Genomic DNA, 19,657 nt, shown 5'->3' on the forward strand with positions numbered 1-19,657 from the left:
CTCTGGTCAAAGTAAAATAAATAAAGTTAAATAAAATAATTATTTTTTAAAAATGATAATAAGATAACTAATGCTTTTAAAAAGTAGGTTGACAGTTATTTGAATATTCTCATCATTAATTTATATGCATTTTAGAGGTACCAAGAACTATTGTTTTAGGTGAATATTACTTGATATTGCTTATGTTAATATTTTTCTATAAAGGTGAAAATGTAAGGTAAATATTTGCTTTAATTAAGGTGGAAATATTAAATGTTTACCTGCTATCAATAAAACTCTGTTGTTATACATGTGAGTAATTAGATTGTATTCACAGGGACGCTCAGTAAAAACTCACATTTTCGGAGGCCAACAGGTGGTATGCAGGTTAAGGTACTAGATCCCACATAGCTGGCTGTGTGGTTTTAATCCTGGACCCAGTGGATTGAAAAATCATGCTGGGTGTGTGTGCAGTGTGCCTGAAATCTCTAGAGAAGACTGGAGGAGAAGGGATTGCAGCATGGTCATCCCCTTGGGAGGTGATTTCTCATTTTCCCTCCTGGAAAGCGTACACACCCTATAGCAAAACTAAAAGAAAGGAAAAAAAAAAAAACAAAACAACTCACAATTTTAGAACTCTTCTAAAATTCCCTTCAGGTCTTAGACCTTCTCAAGTGGTTGTGGGAAATCTGTAGGAAGAATTTAGGAAGGACAAAGGAGAGCTAGGCTGTGTGCATGTGTATATATGTGTGCATGTTTTCTAAGCCACTAAGTCTTAATTAATGTGCACTCTGTTTTTTAGATAAGTGGAGTTTCTTTTCTAGTAAAATGATAAGCTTGACATGGCGACTATAAATATATGTATGTGTCATGACCCAAAATTCATTATTTTATTAATGAATTATTCTATTATTAAATATTATTTTATTTCCACTTAGACTGTCAACAGCTCTCACTGTCTTTTGAAAATACTAAACGCACTCACAGGTACACGTGCATGCACATGCACACACGCACACACACACACATATCTTAGTAAGGTCGAAATTAATTCAAGAGAATGAGAAACAGACATTTCTGACATTCGGTTTCATTCGTGATCTTTGAGGGCCTGTTGAAACTCTCAGGTGCTTATGAATGGAAATACGTTTCAAAGAAAGTGCTAAATGACCTGTTGGGACTTAATGGTTTCTGCTGGAAAGAAATATGGCTCATTGATGGTTTTTAAAATTAGTGTAGCATTAAGAAGAGGTATTTCTCACTCTCATAGTCAGTTAAATACTCAAGTTCACCATTCCTTTTCCATTCTTCTTGCCTCTCACCTTTATTTATTGCAGTAGCCTTTAACTGGTCTCTCAGTGTGCCTCTCTTTACCCTTTTCTTTTTATTTTTGAGAGGTTTTTGCTATAGGGTGCGTGCGCTCGCCGGACAAAGACACAGAGACAGAAAGCGAGAAATCATCCCCCAGGGGGGATGGCCACGCCGCAATCCGTTCTCCTCCGTTCTCCTCTCAGGATCTTGGGCACGCACGCACGCACGCACACGCACCCAGTGTGAGTTTTAAGCCACCTGGTTCGGGACGCGAACCGTGGTCGACTATGTGGGAGTCCAGCGACATAGCCATTACGCTAACTGCTGGTCCCTCTTTTTACCCTTTTCTAAGCAACTTCCATACAGCCATTACTGTGATTTCTCTTAAGACTCAGAGTCTGAGTGATTTCCTCTTTCCAACTCTTCATTGGTTTTCCACTGAGCTATAGGTAAAGGCCGAGCTTCACGAAGTGGCACAGACAGCCTGGGTCCTCTTTGCCTGTCTCTAATAGCTTCATCTCTTGCCATTTCTTCTCTTATACCTTATGCTTCAGCAATACTTTAAGCAATTGTTTATATTCCTCTGAACAGCCACTTAGTTTTGTTTTCTTCTTTTCTTTTTCTTTCTTTCTTTTTTTTTTTTTGAGAGGTTTTTGTTACAGGGCACGTGCGCTCACCAGAAAGACAGAGAGACAGAAAACAAGAAATCCCCCCCCCCACCGGGGCGGGGGGATGGCCACACTGCAATCCCTTCTCCTGCATCCTCCACTTGGGATCTTGGGCATGCATGCACATGCTCCAGGCGTGAGTTTAAGCCACTGGGTCCAGGACTTGAACCGCAGTTGACTACGTGGGAGTCCAGCAACATAACCATTATACCAATTGCTGGTCCTGATCCACTTAGTTTTATATCTCTGGGTTTGGTTGTACCTGTTATTCCCAGTGCCTGAATTATCCTCCCTTTCTTTCATCAGCCTATAAAATACAGCTTCATGTTATATTTTACCTCCTTCGGGAAGAGCTAACCATTCCTTCATTCCTCTGCTCTAATTATATCATGCTCATATCATGTGCTGAATTTATCCCATCCCGAGTTTGCTTTTAGTCTTCTTCCTTTACCTTGCAGTTAGTGCATGGACTCAGTTTGATTCAGAGATAATGTTATAACCGAGAATTGGCATCATGCATTCCTGGCACACAGTGAAGGAGCAGATGAAACTTGTTGAAGGAGGGCAAATGTTAGTGTTCAAATTTATGTAAGAAAAGTTCAGCCACAGCTGGATTAATCTGATCAGGAAGTAAACCAGGTTTAATTTTTAATTTTGCTGTTGAGCTTTACACTGTGTCCTTTTTGTGCATGTCTCTATTAATTATTGTACTTTTGTGTTGACTGAACAGTTTGCATAAAGAACAGACATGGGAAAAGGAAGAAGTTTTGGTATTTGAAATGATTTTAATGGTATCATTGATGTCTTTTTCTTTCTTTTTTAAGATACGGGATTTTCGAACGATGTAAAGAGTTGGTAGAAGCAGGATATGATGTCAGGCAACCAGATAAAGAAAATGTGTCACTTCTTCACTGGGCTGCTATTAACAACAGGCTGGACCTTGTAAAGTAAGATGGGATGGATGTGTGTTCGTTGTGTGTGTAATTCTAGACCTCTCCTTCATGTGTTCATTATTCAAGTATGAGTATTGAACCATCTGTAATCCTCTGTTGTACATAAATAACTGAAGCTGTCTCACACAGTGGCGATGGTCCCGTTGAAGAGACCGCAGGGATCATCTGATCAGGAACCCTCATTGGGCCAAAAAGGAAAATTAAGAGATAAAGCTAAGGGGGCCCATCGTAAGGTTTAGAAAGTAAACCTTTTCTTGAAAAGGAAAAGCATGATGTAACAAACTTTCTCAGAACAGAACAGAAAGTTTCATCTAGTTTAGAAGAAACATTGATATAATACTTTATATTGTAATGTCAGGAAGACTAGATAGATGGAGAATTTCAACTTTTTTTTAAAAAAAATATGGAATAGAATTTTAAATGAGCATATACTGGATTATTGTATTTCACTTTGATAAAGCACTTCTGACTACCCTTTTATACCTTACTATGAAAAATGTGTGTGTGTGTGAATGTGTATAAGTTTTGTATTTTTTATATATATATATAGTATTATAATATATATAAAGTATATATTATATAAAATATAATATAAAATATATAATTATATGTAATATAATTGTATATTAATATGTAATTATATATAATTATATGTAATATATAAAATATAAAATACTATTTAAAATTCTCATACTTAAAGAAAATGAAAATTTACTAAAATTTAAAATGTAATGCATCCTAGATTCATAGTCAGACTCTTTTTTGGTGGAAATAAACTTGAATATTGTTAAGATGATGCTTGCAATACAGCTTTGAAATAATGAGACTAATTCCTATAAACCATAGAAGAAAATTTGTCTTATTACCTTATAAAGTCTAACTTGACTGCAAAGATTTAAAGTTAATTTTTCACTACTTTTTTTTTTTCGCTATAGGGCGCGTGTGCTCGCCAGACAGACAGAGAGAGACATAGAGACAGAAAGCGAGAAATCACCCCCCTGGGGGGATGGTCACGCCGCAATCCCTTCTCCATTCTCCTCTTGGGATCTTGGGCACGCACACACACGCACCCGGCGTGAGTTTTAAGTCACCAGGTCCGGGACGTGAACGGCGATCGACTACGTGGGAGTCCGGCAACATAGCCATTACGCTAACTGCTGGTTCCCAATTTTTCACTACTTTTACAGTTCATTCCCATGGTAATTCTAATTTTGAACTGTTAAAAAGTGAAATAATTTTACCTTTCTCTTCCAAGTGATATAGAATATTTGATCCTAAACATTTGAATGTAAACTGTGCTAGGCTATGTGGAGAGCAGTCCTCATGTTTACCGTCTAAGTTATAATGCAGTGCTAGTTAAGCAGGAGTAGTTACTTATAGGCTAAGAACTTTTCATTGTGAATTTGTCATATTGCTTATGTCCATTTCAGACTTCTATAGATCTGGGTGTTTTAGGGAGGATGATTACTGTAATTTCTGTCTTCCAAAACATCTATTGCTAGGAAAAAAAAAAGTTGTGTTTTCTTTCTCAATATGAATTTTAAATTTCAAATCTTATTTTTGTTTGTATCTGCTTTTAACAGGTTTTATATTTCAAAAGGTGCTGTCGTAGATCAACTGGGTGGAGATTTAAATTCAACTCCTCTTCACTGGGCCATCAGGTAAGGTTTCCTTAAACACCGGAATTAAATGATAACGTGTGTAGTGGCCACCATATCGGAAATCACAGTTACAGGTGATTGGGAGGCTTTCTTACCCATTTTTCTCCCTTTCATTTAAAAAGAAATTATTATTTTAAAGAGTTTCCAGAATGGATGTTTTGGTATTTAATTTAGGGCTCTGTTATGATTATCAAACCAAAATGTGTATATTATAGTTTCTTTTTATCTCCTATGATGAAATAGGTCAATTCTTTCTGAAGTTGTTGCAGAAGTAACGAGAATTTGAGTAGGTTAGCTTGTACAGTCATTGTCCTCTTTCTTCTGCTGTGTTTTGACCATCTGAAGCTGAAATGAATGTCTTGGTAAGCCTGGCTACAGAGGCTCAGGCAGTAGGGATGTTGCTTCATGATGCTGGAGGTCATAGGGGGAGGTTCTGGAGTTGTGTCCTGGGTCTTACTGAACATATCTGTACCCTATTTGTGATCCTGGCTTGCTACAGGCCAGGGGAAAAGATCATGGCATGAAGACCCTGTTAAGAGTGCCCCTCCCTAGGAACAGCAAATGGCGTAATGGTTTTGTCACTGGACTGCCATGTGGTTGACTGTGGTTCGAGTCCTAGACTCAGCAGCTTAAAACTCATGCCGGGCAAGTGTGTGTGCATACCCAAAATCTCAGAGGAGAATGGAGGAGTAGGGATTGTATCTTGGCCATCCCCCCAGAAGGGAATTTCTCGCTTTCTGTTTCTGTCTCTCTGGTAAGCCCATGTGCCTTACAACAGAAATCTCTTTTTTTTTTTTTTTTTTTTAAAGTGCTCCTCCCTCCCTTCTCACTCTCACTCATGAGAAATTAATAAATAAAAATTTAAAATAACATTAATGAGTCTTGATACTTAACAGCCTCTTTTTAAATTTTACCTCCCCTCTCAGGTTGGTAGAATTAACGTGAACATGAAACTGAAGTGAATAATTGTATAGGCAAGGAGTTAAGTCTTCTCTTCATAACCAAGAATTTTGAAGACTCTAGGGATAACTCATCCCCTTCAAGCTACTGTGGTATAATACCTCACATGTGAAATAAGCCATATTCAAATAGGAGAATATGTAATTATTAATATTATCACAGAACACCCACAGTTTCTGAATTATTTCTACATATCTGATTCATGGTTAGTTTTTTTCCCACTTAATTTGCCGGAGGGCATGTGTGCTTATTGAAGAGAGACAGAGAAAAAGAAAGTGAGAAAGCACCTCCCAGTGGGGCCTGGTCATTCTAGAAACCCTTCTCCACTTCTCCCTCCTTTCAGGATTTTGAGCACATGTACACATGCGCCTGGCATGTTTCTCAAGCTGCTGGATCTGGTGCTTGTACCATATGGTCAACTATGTGGGCCCCAACCACCTTAACTACCAGGCCACAGGCTGGCCCAATTTTTGCTTTTAAAATAGCAACAGTGGGGACCAGCAGATGGCATAATGGTTATGTCACTGGATTCCTATGTAGTTGACCATGGTTTGAGTCCCGGACCTGGTGACTTAAAACTCAGGCTGGGTGCATGTGCATGTGCTCCCAAAATTCCGAGAGGAGAATGGTGGAGAAGGGATTGCAATTTGGCCATCCCCCTTAGGTGGGGGCTGATTTCTTGCTTTCTGTCTCTTTGTTTCCTGTCTCTCCAGAGAGTGCACGTGCCCTATAGGAAAAAATCTCTCTAAAAACAAACAAGATAGCAACAGTGAAGTCTAAGTAATTTTTACCTTTTTTTAATTTGCTAGAGAGTATGCACACTTTCTGGAGAGAGACAGAGAGAGCAAGAAAAGGAAAGTGAGAAAGCACCCCTCTTACGCTGCAGTCCCTTCTGTGTTCTCTCTTTGGGTTTTGGACATGCGTGTGCATTTACCCAGAGTATTTTCAAACCACTGGGTCCAAGACTCAAATTGCATAGTCAGCCATGTGAGATCCAGCTGTCTTAACCACCACACCACCAGCTGGCCAGTTTCAAAGAGTTTATTGGGTTGTCTTAAAGTCATAAAAAGTCACTGGGACCAGCAGTTGGCGTAATGGCTATGTCGCTGAACTCCCATGTAGTCAACCGTGGTTCGAGCCCCAGACCCGGTGGCTTAAACTCACGCCGGACGTGTGTGCATGTGTGCCCAAGATCCTGAGAGGAGAATGGAGGAGAAGGGATTGTGGCATAGCTATCCCCCTGGGGGGTGATTTCTCACTTTCTGTATCTCTGTCTTTCTCTGTCTTTCTGGCGAGTGCACGCACCTTATAGCAAAAACCTCTACCCTCCCCCCCCCAAAAAAAAAAAAGTCATAAAAAGTCACAACATTTTTTTGTATATTTTGATATGTATTTTTATGCATATTATTAGAATTAGTCATATAAAAGTGTTCACACATGTTAACAACAGAAAGTTTAAGGCAGATTGGGAGATTATCAAGTTTATCACGTTCCTCACTTTACTCAAGAGACATCATCCATTTACTTGTGGTTGGAGCATCCAAGTGAAATATATGTGGGTAACCTCCAGTATCTTACTATTAAATGTTCTTTATGGGCATATAGTGGTACAGTGGCAACCTACGATGATCTGCAAGGTCAATCCAAATGGGAAAGTTCTGGATTCATGCCTGGAGGCTTCTCTGAGTATGGTGGGCACACACACATGCCAGGATCTGGGACTGGCCAAAGCTAGTTGTGGATTGTGAAATCAGGACTCTGCTGAGTGTGCCGTCCCTGCGTTTCTCTCTTATGGAAGAAATGAAAACAGAACTTTTTCTTTTAAAAGAAATGTTCTTTGTATGTAACCAAAATTGCTCATGTCTTAGGGATATTAGTTTCTTTCTGATTTTTTTTTTTTTTTAGCTGCATGCTACAGAATAATGTTTTATTTTCTGTTTACAGGCAAGGACATTTACCTATGGTCATATTGTTACTCCAGCATGGTGCAGACCCCACTCTCATTGACGGAGAGGGATTCAGCAGCATCCACCTGGCCGTGTTATTTCAGCACATGCCTATTATAGCGTATCTCATCTCCAAGGGACAGGTGTGTTTTGAACTGTGTTACATTCCAGCTATGTAATCGGAAGATATTGGGGAGATTATTAGTAGTAGCCTGCTCTCATTTTCGAAGTGGAAGCTAATGGATATCCATATATTCAAATATTAGCTTCACGAAGTCTAGCCATCAAATACTGCTTTTCCAGCTTCATTGGGGGCAAAAGGACAGGTCTTTTAGCTCAGTAACGTGTAATAGGTGTTTCTGAAACTTGTAAGCCTGTAATAGTTTTTCTTACATGCCCCGTAATTTGCAGAGGTTTTCAAAAACATGACTTCAAAGCCTGTATTTTTCTTTCAGTTGAATGTCGAAGCGGTAGTCGGATCACTAAATTAACCCATCATTTGCTTTCATTACTTGAGCCCAAATGGGAGGCCAATTTGAATGTACGCTTCTCATTGTTCTCGAGAGTAATTCCATGAAAAATGACTTGCCTCAAGAGGCACAGGTTAAATTATAGGTTATTGGCAGTGGGAGTTTCACTGTCAGCCTACGGTATGCTTTCTGGGAGCAGAGTAGTTTATGTATTAGCTGGCTAGCGTGGTGACAGGCGTGGAAACATGTTTGCACAGATGCTGCTGGAATGATTGTACTGCGTTTAAATAAGCACTTTCTCTCAGACTTAGCCAATTGAAGGAAAATAATTGCAACCTCCTGGGTTTCATTTTGGAAAGATGTATGAGGAGGGGTCCTTTCTGCTTCCCAAGTTCTGTTCCTCCCAAGCCCGTAAGAATCTTCAGGAACTAAACTCTCTTCGGCTTCAGTCGGAACTGTTACTAGATGCCTCAAACATGAACCTGTTCTGTTAAAAGGAGCATATCTTCATGGACATAGGATTTCCTTTTGCCCTCTCATTACAGAAAATAAATGTTTCTTGTGTTACCAGTTCAAACTTAGTGTGCTAACTTCAAAAATACATGTCGTCTCAGTAGATAGGAGCTCATTATTAGTGGGAGTATTTAAGTAGAGACTGGATGACTTTGGGTACAAAATGATAATAGAATTAATATGTCAGTTTCAGGGGCCAGCAGGTGGTGTAGTGGTTAAGGCACTGGACTCCCACATGGCCTATTGGGATTTGAATCCCAGATCCAGTGTCTTGAAACTTAAACTAGGTGTGTTTACATATGTGCTGAAAATCCTAGGAATAGAGTGGAGGAGAGGGGAGTGCAAAGTGGCCATCTTCCCGGGGGTGATTTCTCGCTTTCCCTCTCACTGTGTCTCTCTGTCTCTCTGGTGAGCACACGTGCCCTATGGCAAAAACCTTTAAAAAACAAAAACAAGCAGTTGTAGTCTAAACAAGGTCACTTCCAAGCTCTCTGCTGTCTCTTGCATTTCATGGTGGCTCTCTACATTTCACTCTGTCACTTAGCTAGCCTCTGTTCACATCAGTACTTTCCATTATATAGATTTTCCCTTTTAAAAAAATTTTGTGGAACTTCATGAATTTTTACCCTAAGGACATGAAGCGAATATCCTTTTATTCAGATGATATTTGAGCCTTTTTGCAGACAGTGGTAGTACCGAATGCATTAAAGGGCATTTCTTCTCTATGAACAGCAGAAAGAATTTTGACTGTGTTTACAGTTCTGCTGGTTGATTCTTTTTGAACAGAGTGTGAATATGACAGATGTCAACGGACAGACACCTCTCATGTTATCAGCTTACAAAGTAATTGGGTAAGTGAGTTTAACTACATTATCCAATCTGATTCTTGGTTCTGATCATTTCTTTCCATTTAAGTACCTCAGTCTAGGTGAGATGATAGTACATTCTGAAGAAAATAGGATTTTTCACCCTGTGACTGTGATAAAACTTATAAGATAGTCTTAGTTAAAAGAGCACCATTGAAGTATTTTTTCTCTCTTCTGATAGCTTTATTGAAAGATTGGAAGGCTACTAATAAAAAATATTCTTACACAACAGGTAGAGACTCCTTAGCATTTTCTTGTTGACATGACTTTCATGTTTTCTTTTGGATTTTAAAAAGTGTTCCCAGGGCTGGCAGGTGGCTTGGTGGTTAAGATGCTAGACCCCATATGGCTGACTGAGGTTCGATTCCTGGACCTGGCAGTTTGCTTTCTTTCACTCTCTCTCTCTGGTCAAATTAAAAATAGTAAATAAAATTAAATAAGCAATTCTTTATAAAAATTTAAAAGTATTCACTTAATTTGTAATCTAAGCGAAAAGTCTGCTTCCTAGAGAGCAATGATTTTAGAGATTCTTTGACACTAGTGATGGCTTTGGAAATATTACCTATAATTGATCTATGAAAATAATCTGGTTATGTGTTCATATAAGTCACTTATTTAAGTTTTTCCGTGTATTTATTTTTATAAGTGCATGTGATTAGTGAGCGCTGTATGGTCCAGCTTGTGCAAATATTGCTGCTGCTTTCTGTTTGTAAGTTGGCTTCTAATGTTATATTGAAGCACTGATTTTCCTTTTAGAATTCTTTTCTAGGAATTACTTCTGATGTCATTTCCTTTTTGTTCATGGAATGGAGGGGTTGGGAGTAGTCTTTTTTTTTTTAAACACATCTTTGGGACCAGCAGATGGTATAATGGTTACATCGCTGGACTCCCACATAGTCGACCATGGTTTGAATCCCAGACCCGTTATCTTACAACTCAGGGACCAGCAGATGGTGTAATGGTTATTTTGCTGGACTTCCACATGGCCGACTGCAGTTTGAGTACTGGACATGGTGGCTTGAAACACACTAGGTTTATGTGTATGCATGCCCAGTATCCTGAGAGGAAAATGGAGGAGAAGGGATTGAGGCATGGCTATCCCCCTGGGAGGTGACTTCTTGCTTTCTGTTCTCTGTCTTTCTCTGTCCCTCTGGTGAGTGCATGCACCCGATACCCTCGGGTGAGTTCATCCACCCGATAGGAAAAATCTCTTTAAAAAAAAAAAAAGGCAATCCTGGGTGCATGTATATGCATGCCCAAAATCCTGAGAGGAGAATGAAGGAGAAGGGATTGCAGCATGGCCATTTCCCTTGGGGGGTGATTTCTTACTTTCTGTCTCTCTGGAGAGCACACATGCCCTACAGCAAAAATCTCTGTTGAAAAAAACAATTTTTTTCTCGTCTTTGCTGATAACTCTAAAGTCAAATAGAGCTTCTAAAAATCTTGATAGAATAATTAAAGTAGAATATTGTTTTATTCAAGTAATCTTTTGAGTAGTCGTAATGAAAAGGAAAGGACCGATGATAAACTAAAAATATTTTATTGAATTCTATCCTGTAGCCCATAGCGTTCTAAGGTATATACATATTTTAGGCCTTATTTATACCTGTTTTATTTAATAATTGATTATAGAGAGTGTGAAGTTAGCTTTTGATTCATCTCCTCAAATATAACATACGTTCAGTCTGTAACCACATGAATAACGTAGCATGGACTATTGGTCAGAGTTAAATCTGTAATTTAGAAAAATGTTAGCCAATGGAACATCACAGAATGAAGTGTTTGAAAAGCAGAAGCAGTTATTTCACTGCATCGATGTTAAAATCATCCGTGTAACAGGCTGTCATTTCATAGTGGTCTTTTTTTTTTTTTTTTTTAAACCTCTCCTATTTTCAACTAAAATAGAACTCGGTACAAAGAAGTTCCCCAGTTGTTCCAAGTACTTACTGTTGGTTAATTGATATGCTAGCTTAGAAGATTATTAGTGCGTATTCTTCAAATCATCATTTCTGTTAATGCCCTTTGGTATTTTACTGTTTTGAGACAGGCCAGAACCAACTGGATTTCTTTTAAAGTTTAATCCTTCCCTCAATGTGGTTGATAAAATACACCAAAATACTCCACTTCACTGGGCAGTTGTGGCAGGAAATGTCAATGCAGTTGATAAACTTTTGGAAGCTGGCTCCAGCCTGGATATCCGAAATGGAAAGGTATGAGCAGGTATTCATCTTCTTAGTTTATTACATCTTCATTTAGAAGACTAGTACGTTAATACAAGGATATGGCGAATGTCTGTTTTCAGTTACCATAAGATAGATGTACACAAGAATAGCTGGCTACCTTTGGAGTAAATATGTTAAGTACCTTGGAATAAATGTGAATAATTCTACTACATTTAAAAAAAAAGTTTAGCACCCATAATATAGCAAAAATAGTTTACTTTTTTTTTTCTTTTTTTCTTAAGGGAGAAACACCTCTTGATCTAGCTCTACAAAACAAAAATCAGCTCATTGTTCACATGCTAAGAACAGAAGCCAAAATGAGAACCAACCAAAAGTTCATACTTTGGAGGTGGCTACAGAAATGCGAGGTATTTTCATAAGAGATTTAATCTATGGGGCGTAAGAACTTTTTAATTCATTTATGTTTTTTAGGGCAGCAGGGGAAAACTGAGAGTTGGCTTGGTATTGTTTTATATCTGCTTATTATATCTTGCCCATGCATCCCACAACCCAAAGGTGGAAATTTGACGTTTTCATTGGATATTTATTATTGATTCTCTTCTACTTATTGGTGGGATGTCCCAGGATTTTGTTCTTGAACATTTTTCTGTTTCTTAAATGCCATCTCTTGGGTTGTTGGAAAAGTCATGACTTGTTTTTCTCTGCAAAAATATGTCATGACTTTTCTGACAGCCCAACATATGTTGACCACTCCCAGATTTCTTTCTAGGCTAGACCTTCCCTGACCTTCCATGACTTGTCAATAGTTCAGAGGTCAGTAGGCATCTCCAACTGGCATGAAAAACTGACTCCTGGGGCCAGTCCGAAGCATAATGGTTTAATGCAGTGTGTAGGAAGTCAGATCAAATCCCAGTCTGGCTGGCTTGGAAGACATGCTGGACTTTGTGTGTGTGCGCCCCAAATCCTGACAGGATGGAGATACGGAGGAAAAGGATTGCAGCATGACCCCATCCCATTGGAGGGTGCTTTCTCTCTCTCTCTCTGCCTGCCTGTCTGTCTTCAGCAAGCATATGCACCCTCTGTCAGTAAAACGAAACAAAAACTGAACTGATCTCCCTTTCCCACCCTAATTGAGCCTTCTCCATCCCAGTAGGTGGCAACTCCAGCTTCCTAGTCATGGGTTGCCTGTTCTCTGTCCTATCACACATCCATCCAGTCTGTTAGAAAGACACATTGGCTCATTTTGCCTTCAGTTACATCTGACCCCTTCTCACCATTTCACCAGTGCCATGTTGGTCCAGCAGATAAGCCTTTTAAAATGTAAGTCAGATCCTGTCCCTTATCTGCTCAAACTCCATGAAGTCTCCTTGTGTCTCCTAGCACAAAAATAATGTCCTTGCTATGGCCTACAAGGCTCTGCGTGATCTAGCTTTTTATAGACAGGATACTCAATACATTAGTCCATCTTCCCCATCTGGAATTTAAGCTCCATGAATAAAAGAACTTATATTCATTGGTGTGTCCCAAACGCCTGGAACATAGTGCCTTGAATATAGAATGCCCTCAAATATTTGTTGAGGCCCTTTGGAGCAGATAGTAGTATATGGATCTGTAGTGCTGGAAGCCACATGGCTGACCTTGGGTTGAGATCCTGACTTATGACAGACAGAAATAAGTGTTAAAAAAATGATTTTATATATTTATACACACGCACACATATAAAAGGACTATATATAAAAAGATATATATAAAAGGACTGCATTACGCAAATATGGAGCCCTGCTTCTAGGCAAAGTGTTGGTTCACAGAAGTTTCTTTTAACTTTGCCAAAAAAACCCTGAATTCATTATCATCCTGAGGATGTATTTTAGTCTTTGATCTCCATGTGACATTTGACACAGATAACTACTCCCTTTTTGAAACTTTCTTCCCTGGTTATTCTGAAACCTTTTTTGCTCCCTCCAGATTCTCATCCTGCCTTTCTGGTCAGTCTTGGTTATCTTTGGGAACTTGCCTTTTCTCCTCTTACGTGTTTTCATTGGCCAAAGTTTCTGCCCCTTTTACCTGCATGTGGTTTTGGGGATGTTGTTGCTTAGGACTTTACCACCTATGTACTGATAAATTTCAACTCTTTAGGAATGATAAACTTGCCTTTTTTTTTTCTTTTTTTTTTTTTGGAGAGGTTTTTGCTATAGGGTGCGTGTGCTCACCAGACAGACAGAGACAGAGAGACAGAAAGCAAGAAATCACCCCCAGGGGGGATGGCCATGCCGCAATCCATTCTCCTCCATTCTCCTCTCGGGATCTTGGGCACGCATGCACATGTGCCCGACATGAGTTTAAGCCACCGGGTCTGGGACTCAAACTGCAGTTGACTACATGGGAGTCCAGCGACATAGCCATTATGCTAACTTCTGGTCCCGATAGACTTGCTTTTTATAACTGCCTCCCAGGTAGCTCCTAGACGTCCCTAGGCATTTAAACTCCTTCAAGTCCCAAATGAAGCTTTTCTGCAGACTTGTTTCTTCTAACTTTATTAGGGGGTGTCACCATGCGATGCTGCAGTGGAGCTCTCAAGACTCCCCTTGAGTTTTGGGTATATTGATTTTATTTTTTTGGAGAGGTTTTCGCTATAGGACATGCGCTTGCCAGAAAGACAGAGAGAGAGACAGAAAGTGAGAAATCACTCTGGGGGGATGGCCATGCCACAATCCCTTCTCCCCCATTTTCCTCTCAGGATCTTGGGCACGCACCCGGCGTGAGTTTAAGCCACTGGGTCCAGGACTTGAACCACGGTCGGCTACATGGGAGTCCAGCGACATAGCCATTACGCCAACTGCTGGTCTTGGGTATATTGATTTTTGTGTCATCTCTTTAGCTTCCTTTCTGCTTTCTGGTATAAAATACTATTGAAAAGTTATTTTAAAGTTTCAACTTTCTAAAAAGAAAATACCCATTTCTTAGAGGAGAAACAATACAAAATATGTTTAACATTTTATAAAATATAGGGCTTTAAAAGATTGTTTCTAAGGTGTGTGATTTTTCAAACCTCAAATGTATTAATGAACAATTTAAAAAAATTCTCTATTCTCTATTAAATGTATTAAATGTTATTGTATACTTAGGAAGTATTTCTTACCTTGAATGAACTATTGTTAGATGCTCAGGTGAAATCCCATACAGTTTTGAAATTCTGACTCTCTCAAAGCTCTTCCTGCTGCTGATACTGTGTGTGATCACCATGTGGGCGGTCGGATATATCCTGGACTTTGATTCAGATTCTTGGCTTCTGAAAGGATGTCTTCTAATGACATTGTTTTTCCTGACATCTTTGTTTCCAAGGTGAGTATATTAATTTTTACCGGGCTGCTCATTACATTTCCAATTGATTTGCTTATTTCTGTTGCTGATCAGCTGGAATCACAGATTTTTCTGGAGCTGTAAATGTTACTACTTAGCCACATCCTCAACGTGGTGGAAGGAGCTTTGGGAGCGTACCATGTGGCTGAAAGCTGATTGTTCAGCCCAGTAATTTGATTGAACAGAAAATGGTTGGGAAGTAAACAGCCCAGGTCAGCTTTTGAATTAGTTTTGGTGAATAAAGGGAAACTTTTGTAACCATTTTGCATCTTGAGGTATCATTTCCTCATGTTTCAGAAACTTTGCTTATTTTCTTTTCCCAATCTGAATTAATGTTAAACTCATTTAGGAGGTTATAAAATAGTGACTTGCTGTGACTCTCGTTTTAGGAGTGTCCTTATGCACGATTACATCTAGTTCACGGCTAAGAGTCAGACCGCCTGGATTCAAGTCACTCATTTCCCCGCAGCAGTCTGACCTGGAAGGGGTGCTTTACCTCTCTGCGCCTCAAGTCTTCATTTATGAAATGAGGCTGATTTTGTGATGACGGTTACTTCGTGGTTAATGCACATCAACACTTAGAAGAATAGCACTTATTAAGCATGTTGCACCCCAGTCTCCTCGTCTCTCTTCCCTTTCTTAGTAAGATGGCATCCAGTTCCTCACGTGATTGTAGGGGCCACCTTAGGTTACTGTCATCCTTGATTCTTCCCTTTTCCTCGCTTCCCACATCCAGCCTGTTCCCAGTGGTTTGCTTGTCGTCATCTCCACTCTGTCATTTCAGAGCAAGCCTCCTAAATGGCCTCCTGCCTCCATCTCTCATCCCCTGCAGCCACCCCCACTTAGCAATCAAGCTGGTCTTTCTAACAGGCAGATCGGTTTCCACCGTCTCTTCCTCTCAGAGCCCTCTAGTACCCGGAGTGAAACCCAGACTCTGCCTGTGAGGCGCTGTGTGGTTTATTCCCTCCCTGCTGACCTCACCTCTTCCCGTGCTTCCCCTCCCTGCTTGCACCGTCCTCTGCTTTCTTCTCGTTCCTGGAACACATCAAGCTCTTTCCTACCCATGCCTGGGCTCTTGCTTACATCGCTGTGTGACGTGTCCTGACACCATCCCTTTGCACAGCTGCTGGTGTCACTGGTCCTCAGTTCAGACATCACCTCCTTAGTGAGGCCATCCCTGAGGAATTCTGTTGCACCGCGCTGTTTTATTTTCATCATAGCACAGTCATTTTCCTACAGTGTAAAACCCTTAAAAGGAAGCTTCTCTCTGCTGTTGAACATTTTTCTTTACTGAGTGAAAGAAACTGTAATGATGATGATTCCTAGAAAAGGATTCCGAAAGAAGTGTAGCATTGCACTCTCTGAAATATGATCGTGAGTGTTCCTATGTTCTTCTTTTGCTTGCCAGCATTCCTGGCATATGCATGAACACTTTCATGATGAGAGAAAACAAAGTTCTAGACAAATCTTACTGCTTGCTCATCAAAGAGCAGGACAGTTGGGTGGAAATGAATTTAATATGTAAATGAAAGGACAGGTTCAGATTTCTGAAAAATAGCGAAATACCTAAAATTGTCTGTTTTTCTGAAAATTTGTAATGTTCACTCATTTTGCACTAATTGGATTGACTCCAACTCTATATAAATTTTAAATCAAATCACCAGGAATCATAGCCATCACTTTTTCCCCAGAGGTGAGGCAAAGGCTGGCAATATCTCCTTACGTAGGAGAGGAACATTTTTGATTTTTGTTTGTTTGGTTGGTCTAGTTGAAACGCACATTATTAAAAATCCATGTGAAAACTTCTGTTTTGGATGACAGTGAGTCGGGGGCTTCATATGCTCCACTTGGCATTGGGGCACAGTTCAAATGCATGTGGCATTTTGTACTGCTTTTATTCTCTCGTACGCCTCTGCAGGGTCCCTTTCACGGAGGTAAGCCACTGCCAAGCTCTGTTATTACAGGGGCACTTGAAGGTCGGTCCAGGCTGTTATGTGGCCCCTGCCAAAGGTAGACAGGTGATAGTAGCAGGCTCTTACAATTTAGGTAGTTCACTGCACTACCTAAATTAGGCCAAATGCATTTTTTTGCCACTTAGTCTTTAATAGGCCATACCTTGGAGTTACATGGGATCCATTTGGCTTATTCTGGCATTGTATTGGATGCCTGAGGTTTAAGATCCAATAAAGAGAGAATTCTTTTCTAATATGATTTTATCATAATTATGGCTGTCAGCCTGATGGCTTTTTTTTAAAATCCTTTTTAACTAGTATCAGTCACTTTTTTTCCTTGGGTTAAATTTTAAAATATATCCTGGTAAACTATATTTATTCAGGGGCCAGCAGGTGGCATGGTGGTCAAGGCCCTGGACTCCCACATGACTGACCACGCTTCTAGTCCTGGACCCAGAGGCTTGAAAGTCATACTGAGTGCATGTATATGCATGCCCAAAATCCTGCGAGGAGAATGGAGGAGAAGGGATTGTGCCATGGCCATTTACCTTGGAGGTGATTTCTCACTTTCCCTCCCTCTCTGTCTGAATCTCTCTCTGGCACGTACACATGCCTTATGGTAGAACCTTAAAAACAAACAAAACCCCCACTATATTCATGCATAGGATGACTGTGTTGAGTATTCCGTATGAAAGTGATTTTTACAGTATTAAGTAATTTGAGTAAGTTATGCATGAACTTCTGGTAGCTCATTACTAGTGACATGGCTAGTATTCTGGTGACTAGCTCATATGATGTATCTTTTCATGCCGAGCGTCTGCTTCTCAAGCTGGTTGCAGAATGCGAGTGCTTAAGGCTACATGCGTTTGTCTGTGCCAAGTAGACTAGTAGCCTCTGGAAGAATGCTTGTTAGGTGTGAAGGTGAAGCTCCAAGTACTTAAACTTTTGCATTTTGGAATATTTAAAGATAAAGCATCCTAAAAAAGAAACACAAATATATTTCCATAGAAATACAAAACATTCATTAAAATTACATGTTATTCTGAACAAAATGATGCATAACTCTATGAAGAAGTGTCTAAGAACTAAAACATAAGCTTCTTTTTTTTTTTTTTAAGAGGTTTTTGCTATAGGGTGCGTGCGCCAGAAAGACAGAGAGAGACAGAAAGTGAGAAATTACCCCCCAGGGGGGATGGCCACACCATAATCCCTTCTCCTCCATTCTCCTCTCGGGATCTTTGGGCATGCAACTACATGGGAGTCCAGCAACATAGCCATTACGCTAACTGCTGGTCCCTAAAACATAAACTTCTTGAGAGTAGAGTCTTTGTACTCCAGTTTCCTCATGTGTAAAATGGGGTGATGATGACGTATAACTATGTTAGTACCCCATGGAAGGTGACACAAATAAGCACACAGTAAGTGAAAACCATAGCTGCTGCTATTATTATTACTATCATTATTAGAAGAATAGAACTAAAATGAATACAAATCATACTAATACCTTATTTCACTAATCCTTTGTTTATCTTCTTTCTTTTAGGTTCTTGGTCGGGTATAAGAACCTTGCGTACTTACCAACAGCCTTTTTGCTAAGTTCTATTTTTTGGATATTTATGACTTGGTTCATCTTACTCTTTCCTGATATCCTTTAAACCTAAGTTTATATGCATATGTCATTTTGCCCTTAAAATATTGTAATGCCGTTGTTAGGAAAAGACCTAGGGAAGGCAGCTTATGTTTGTATTCATTCAGTGATTCAGGTCAAAGGTGTTTAATGTTGACAGTCTACCCGTTCTGGAAATAACCTCAGAGCACACTACGGATACTGTAGGTGTCTAGTATTTATTGCTCCTGGGCGGGAAACAGAAGAGTGAATTATTCTTTCACTAGGACCCATAATAGTTTCCTGGATTGCCTTGAGATTTCCTCGAGGTCAGATGATTTATTCAATTTGGCCCACAGTTACAGGCGATTAATAAATCTGGGTACCAAGGTGACAATATGGGAGGGATTCTGGAGAGAGAGATGGCTTCCTCAGTCATGTTAAATAGCAGTAGTATTATTACCTAAGGCAGGGATTCTCAGTCCACAGCAAAAGTAAATTCACCACCCAAAATATATGCAGAATGAGTTTAGAAAGCAACACTATTAATATGTGCCTTAACCTTACCCTGTTTTGTTATTTTATCCTATTTGTTTCATTTTTAAAAATTTCTGGTCACAGGATCAGCGGATGGCATAACGGTTATGTCACTAGACTCCAATGTAGTTGACTGTGCGTGATTCAAGCTCAGACCTGGCGGCTTAAAACTCATGCTGGGTGTGTGCGCATACATGCCCAAGATCCCGAGGGGAGAATGGAGGAGAAGGGATTGCTGTGTAGCCATCTACCCTTGGGGATGATTTCTCACTTGCTGTTTGTCTCTCCAGTGAGTGCACGTGCCCTACAGCAAAAATCTCTCTTTAAAAAATAAATAAATAAGTAAGTTCTGGTCACAGACCACTTAATTTTTTTTTATAACCCACTAAAGCATAGTAGCCTGTGGTTTAAAAAAAAAAAAAGCAAAAACTGGTGAGTTGGAGGTTAAGGTGGCTGAATCCCACGTGAGTAACTTTGCGGTTTAAGTCCCGGACCTGGCAGCTTGAAAATTGCCCTGGGCACATGTGTGTGCATGCCCAAAACCCCAAAGGGAGAAGGGATTGTGGTATGCCCATCCCCCCCGAAGTTGATTTCTCATTCTTCCCCACTTTGTCTATGTCTGTCTGTCTGTCTCTTTCTCTCGCTCTCCGGTGAGTACACGTGTCCTATAGCAAAAACCTAAAAAAAAAAAA

General features: G+C 39.8%; 1 protein-coding gene across 4 annotated transcripts in view; it reads left to right on the forward strand.

Moving 5' to 3' along the window:
- Positions 1-19,657, forward strand: part of ZDHHC13 (zDHHC palmitoyltransferase 13) — a 61,515-nt gene that overhangs the window by 18,444 nt on the left and 23,414 nt on the right. For all 4 annotated transcript variants that reach the window (XM_006164845.3, XM_027766842.1, XM_027766843.1 and 1 more), the window contains 8 exons: positions 2,783-2,905; positions 4,495-4,572; positions 7,477-7,621; positions 9,248-9,312; positions 11,375-11,537; positions 11,792-11,917; positions 14,719-14,852; positions 18,366-18,466. In XM_006164845.3, the coding sequence (XP_006164907.1) occupies positions 2,783-2,905; positions 4,495-4,572; positions 7,477-7,621; positions 9,248-9,312; positions 11,375-11,537; positions 11,792-11,917; positions 14,719-14,852; positions 18,366-18,466 (935 nt within the window). The remainder of the gene's footprint in view (positions 1-2,782; positions 2,906-4,494; positions 4,573-7,476; positions 7,622-9,247; positions 9,313-11,374; positions 11,538-11,791; positions 11,918-14,718; positions 14,853-18,365; positions 18,467-19,657) is intronic.

The sequence above is a fragment of the Tupaia chinensis genome, unplaced genomic scaffold (genome assembly GCF_000334495.1).
Source record: "Tupaia chinensis unplaced genomic scaffold, TupChi_1.0 Scaffold143740_1, whole genome shotgun sequence".
NCBI classification, from domain to species: Eukaryota; Metazoa; Chordata; class Mammalia; order Scandentia; family Tupaiidae; genus Tupaia; species Tupaia belangeri.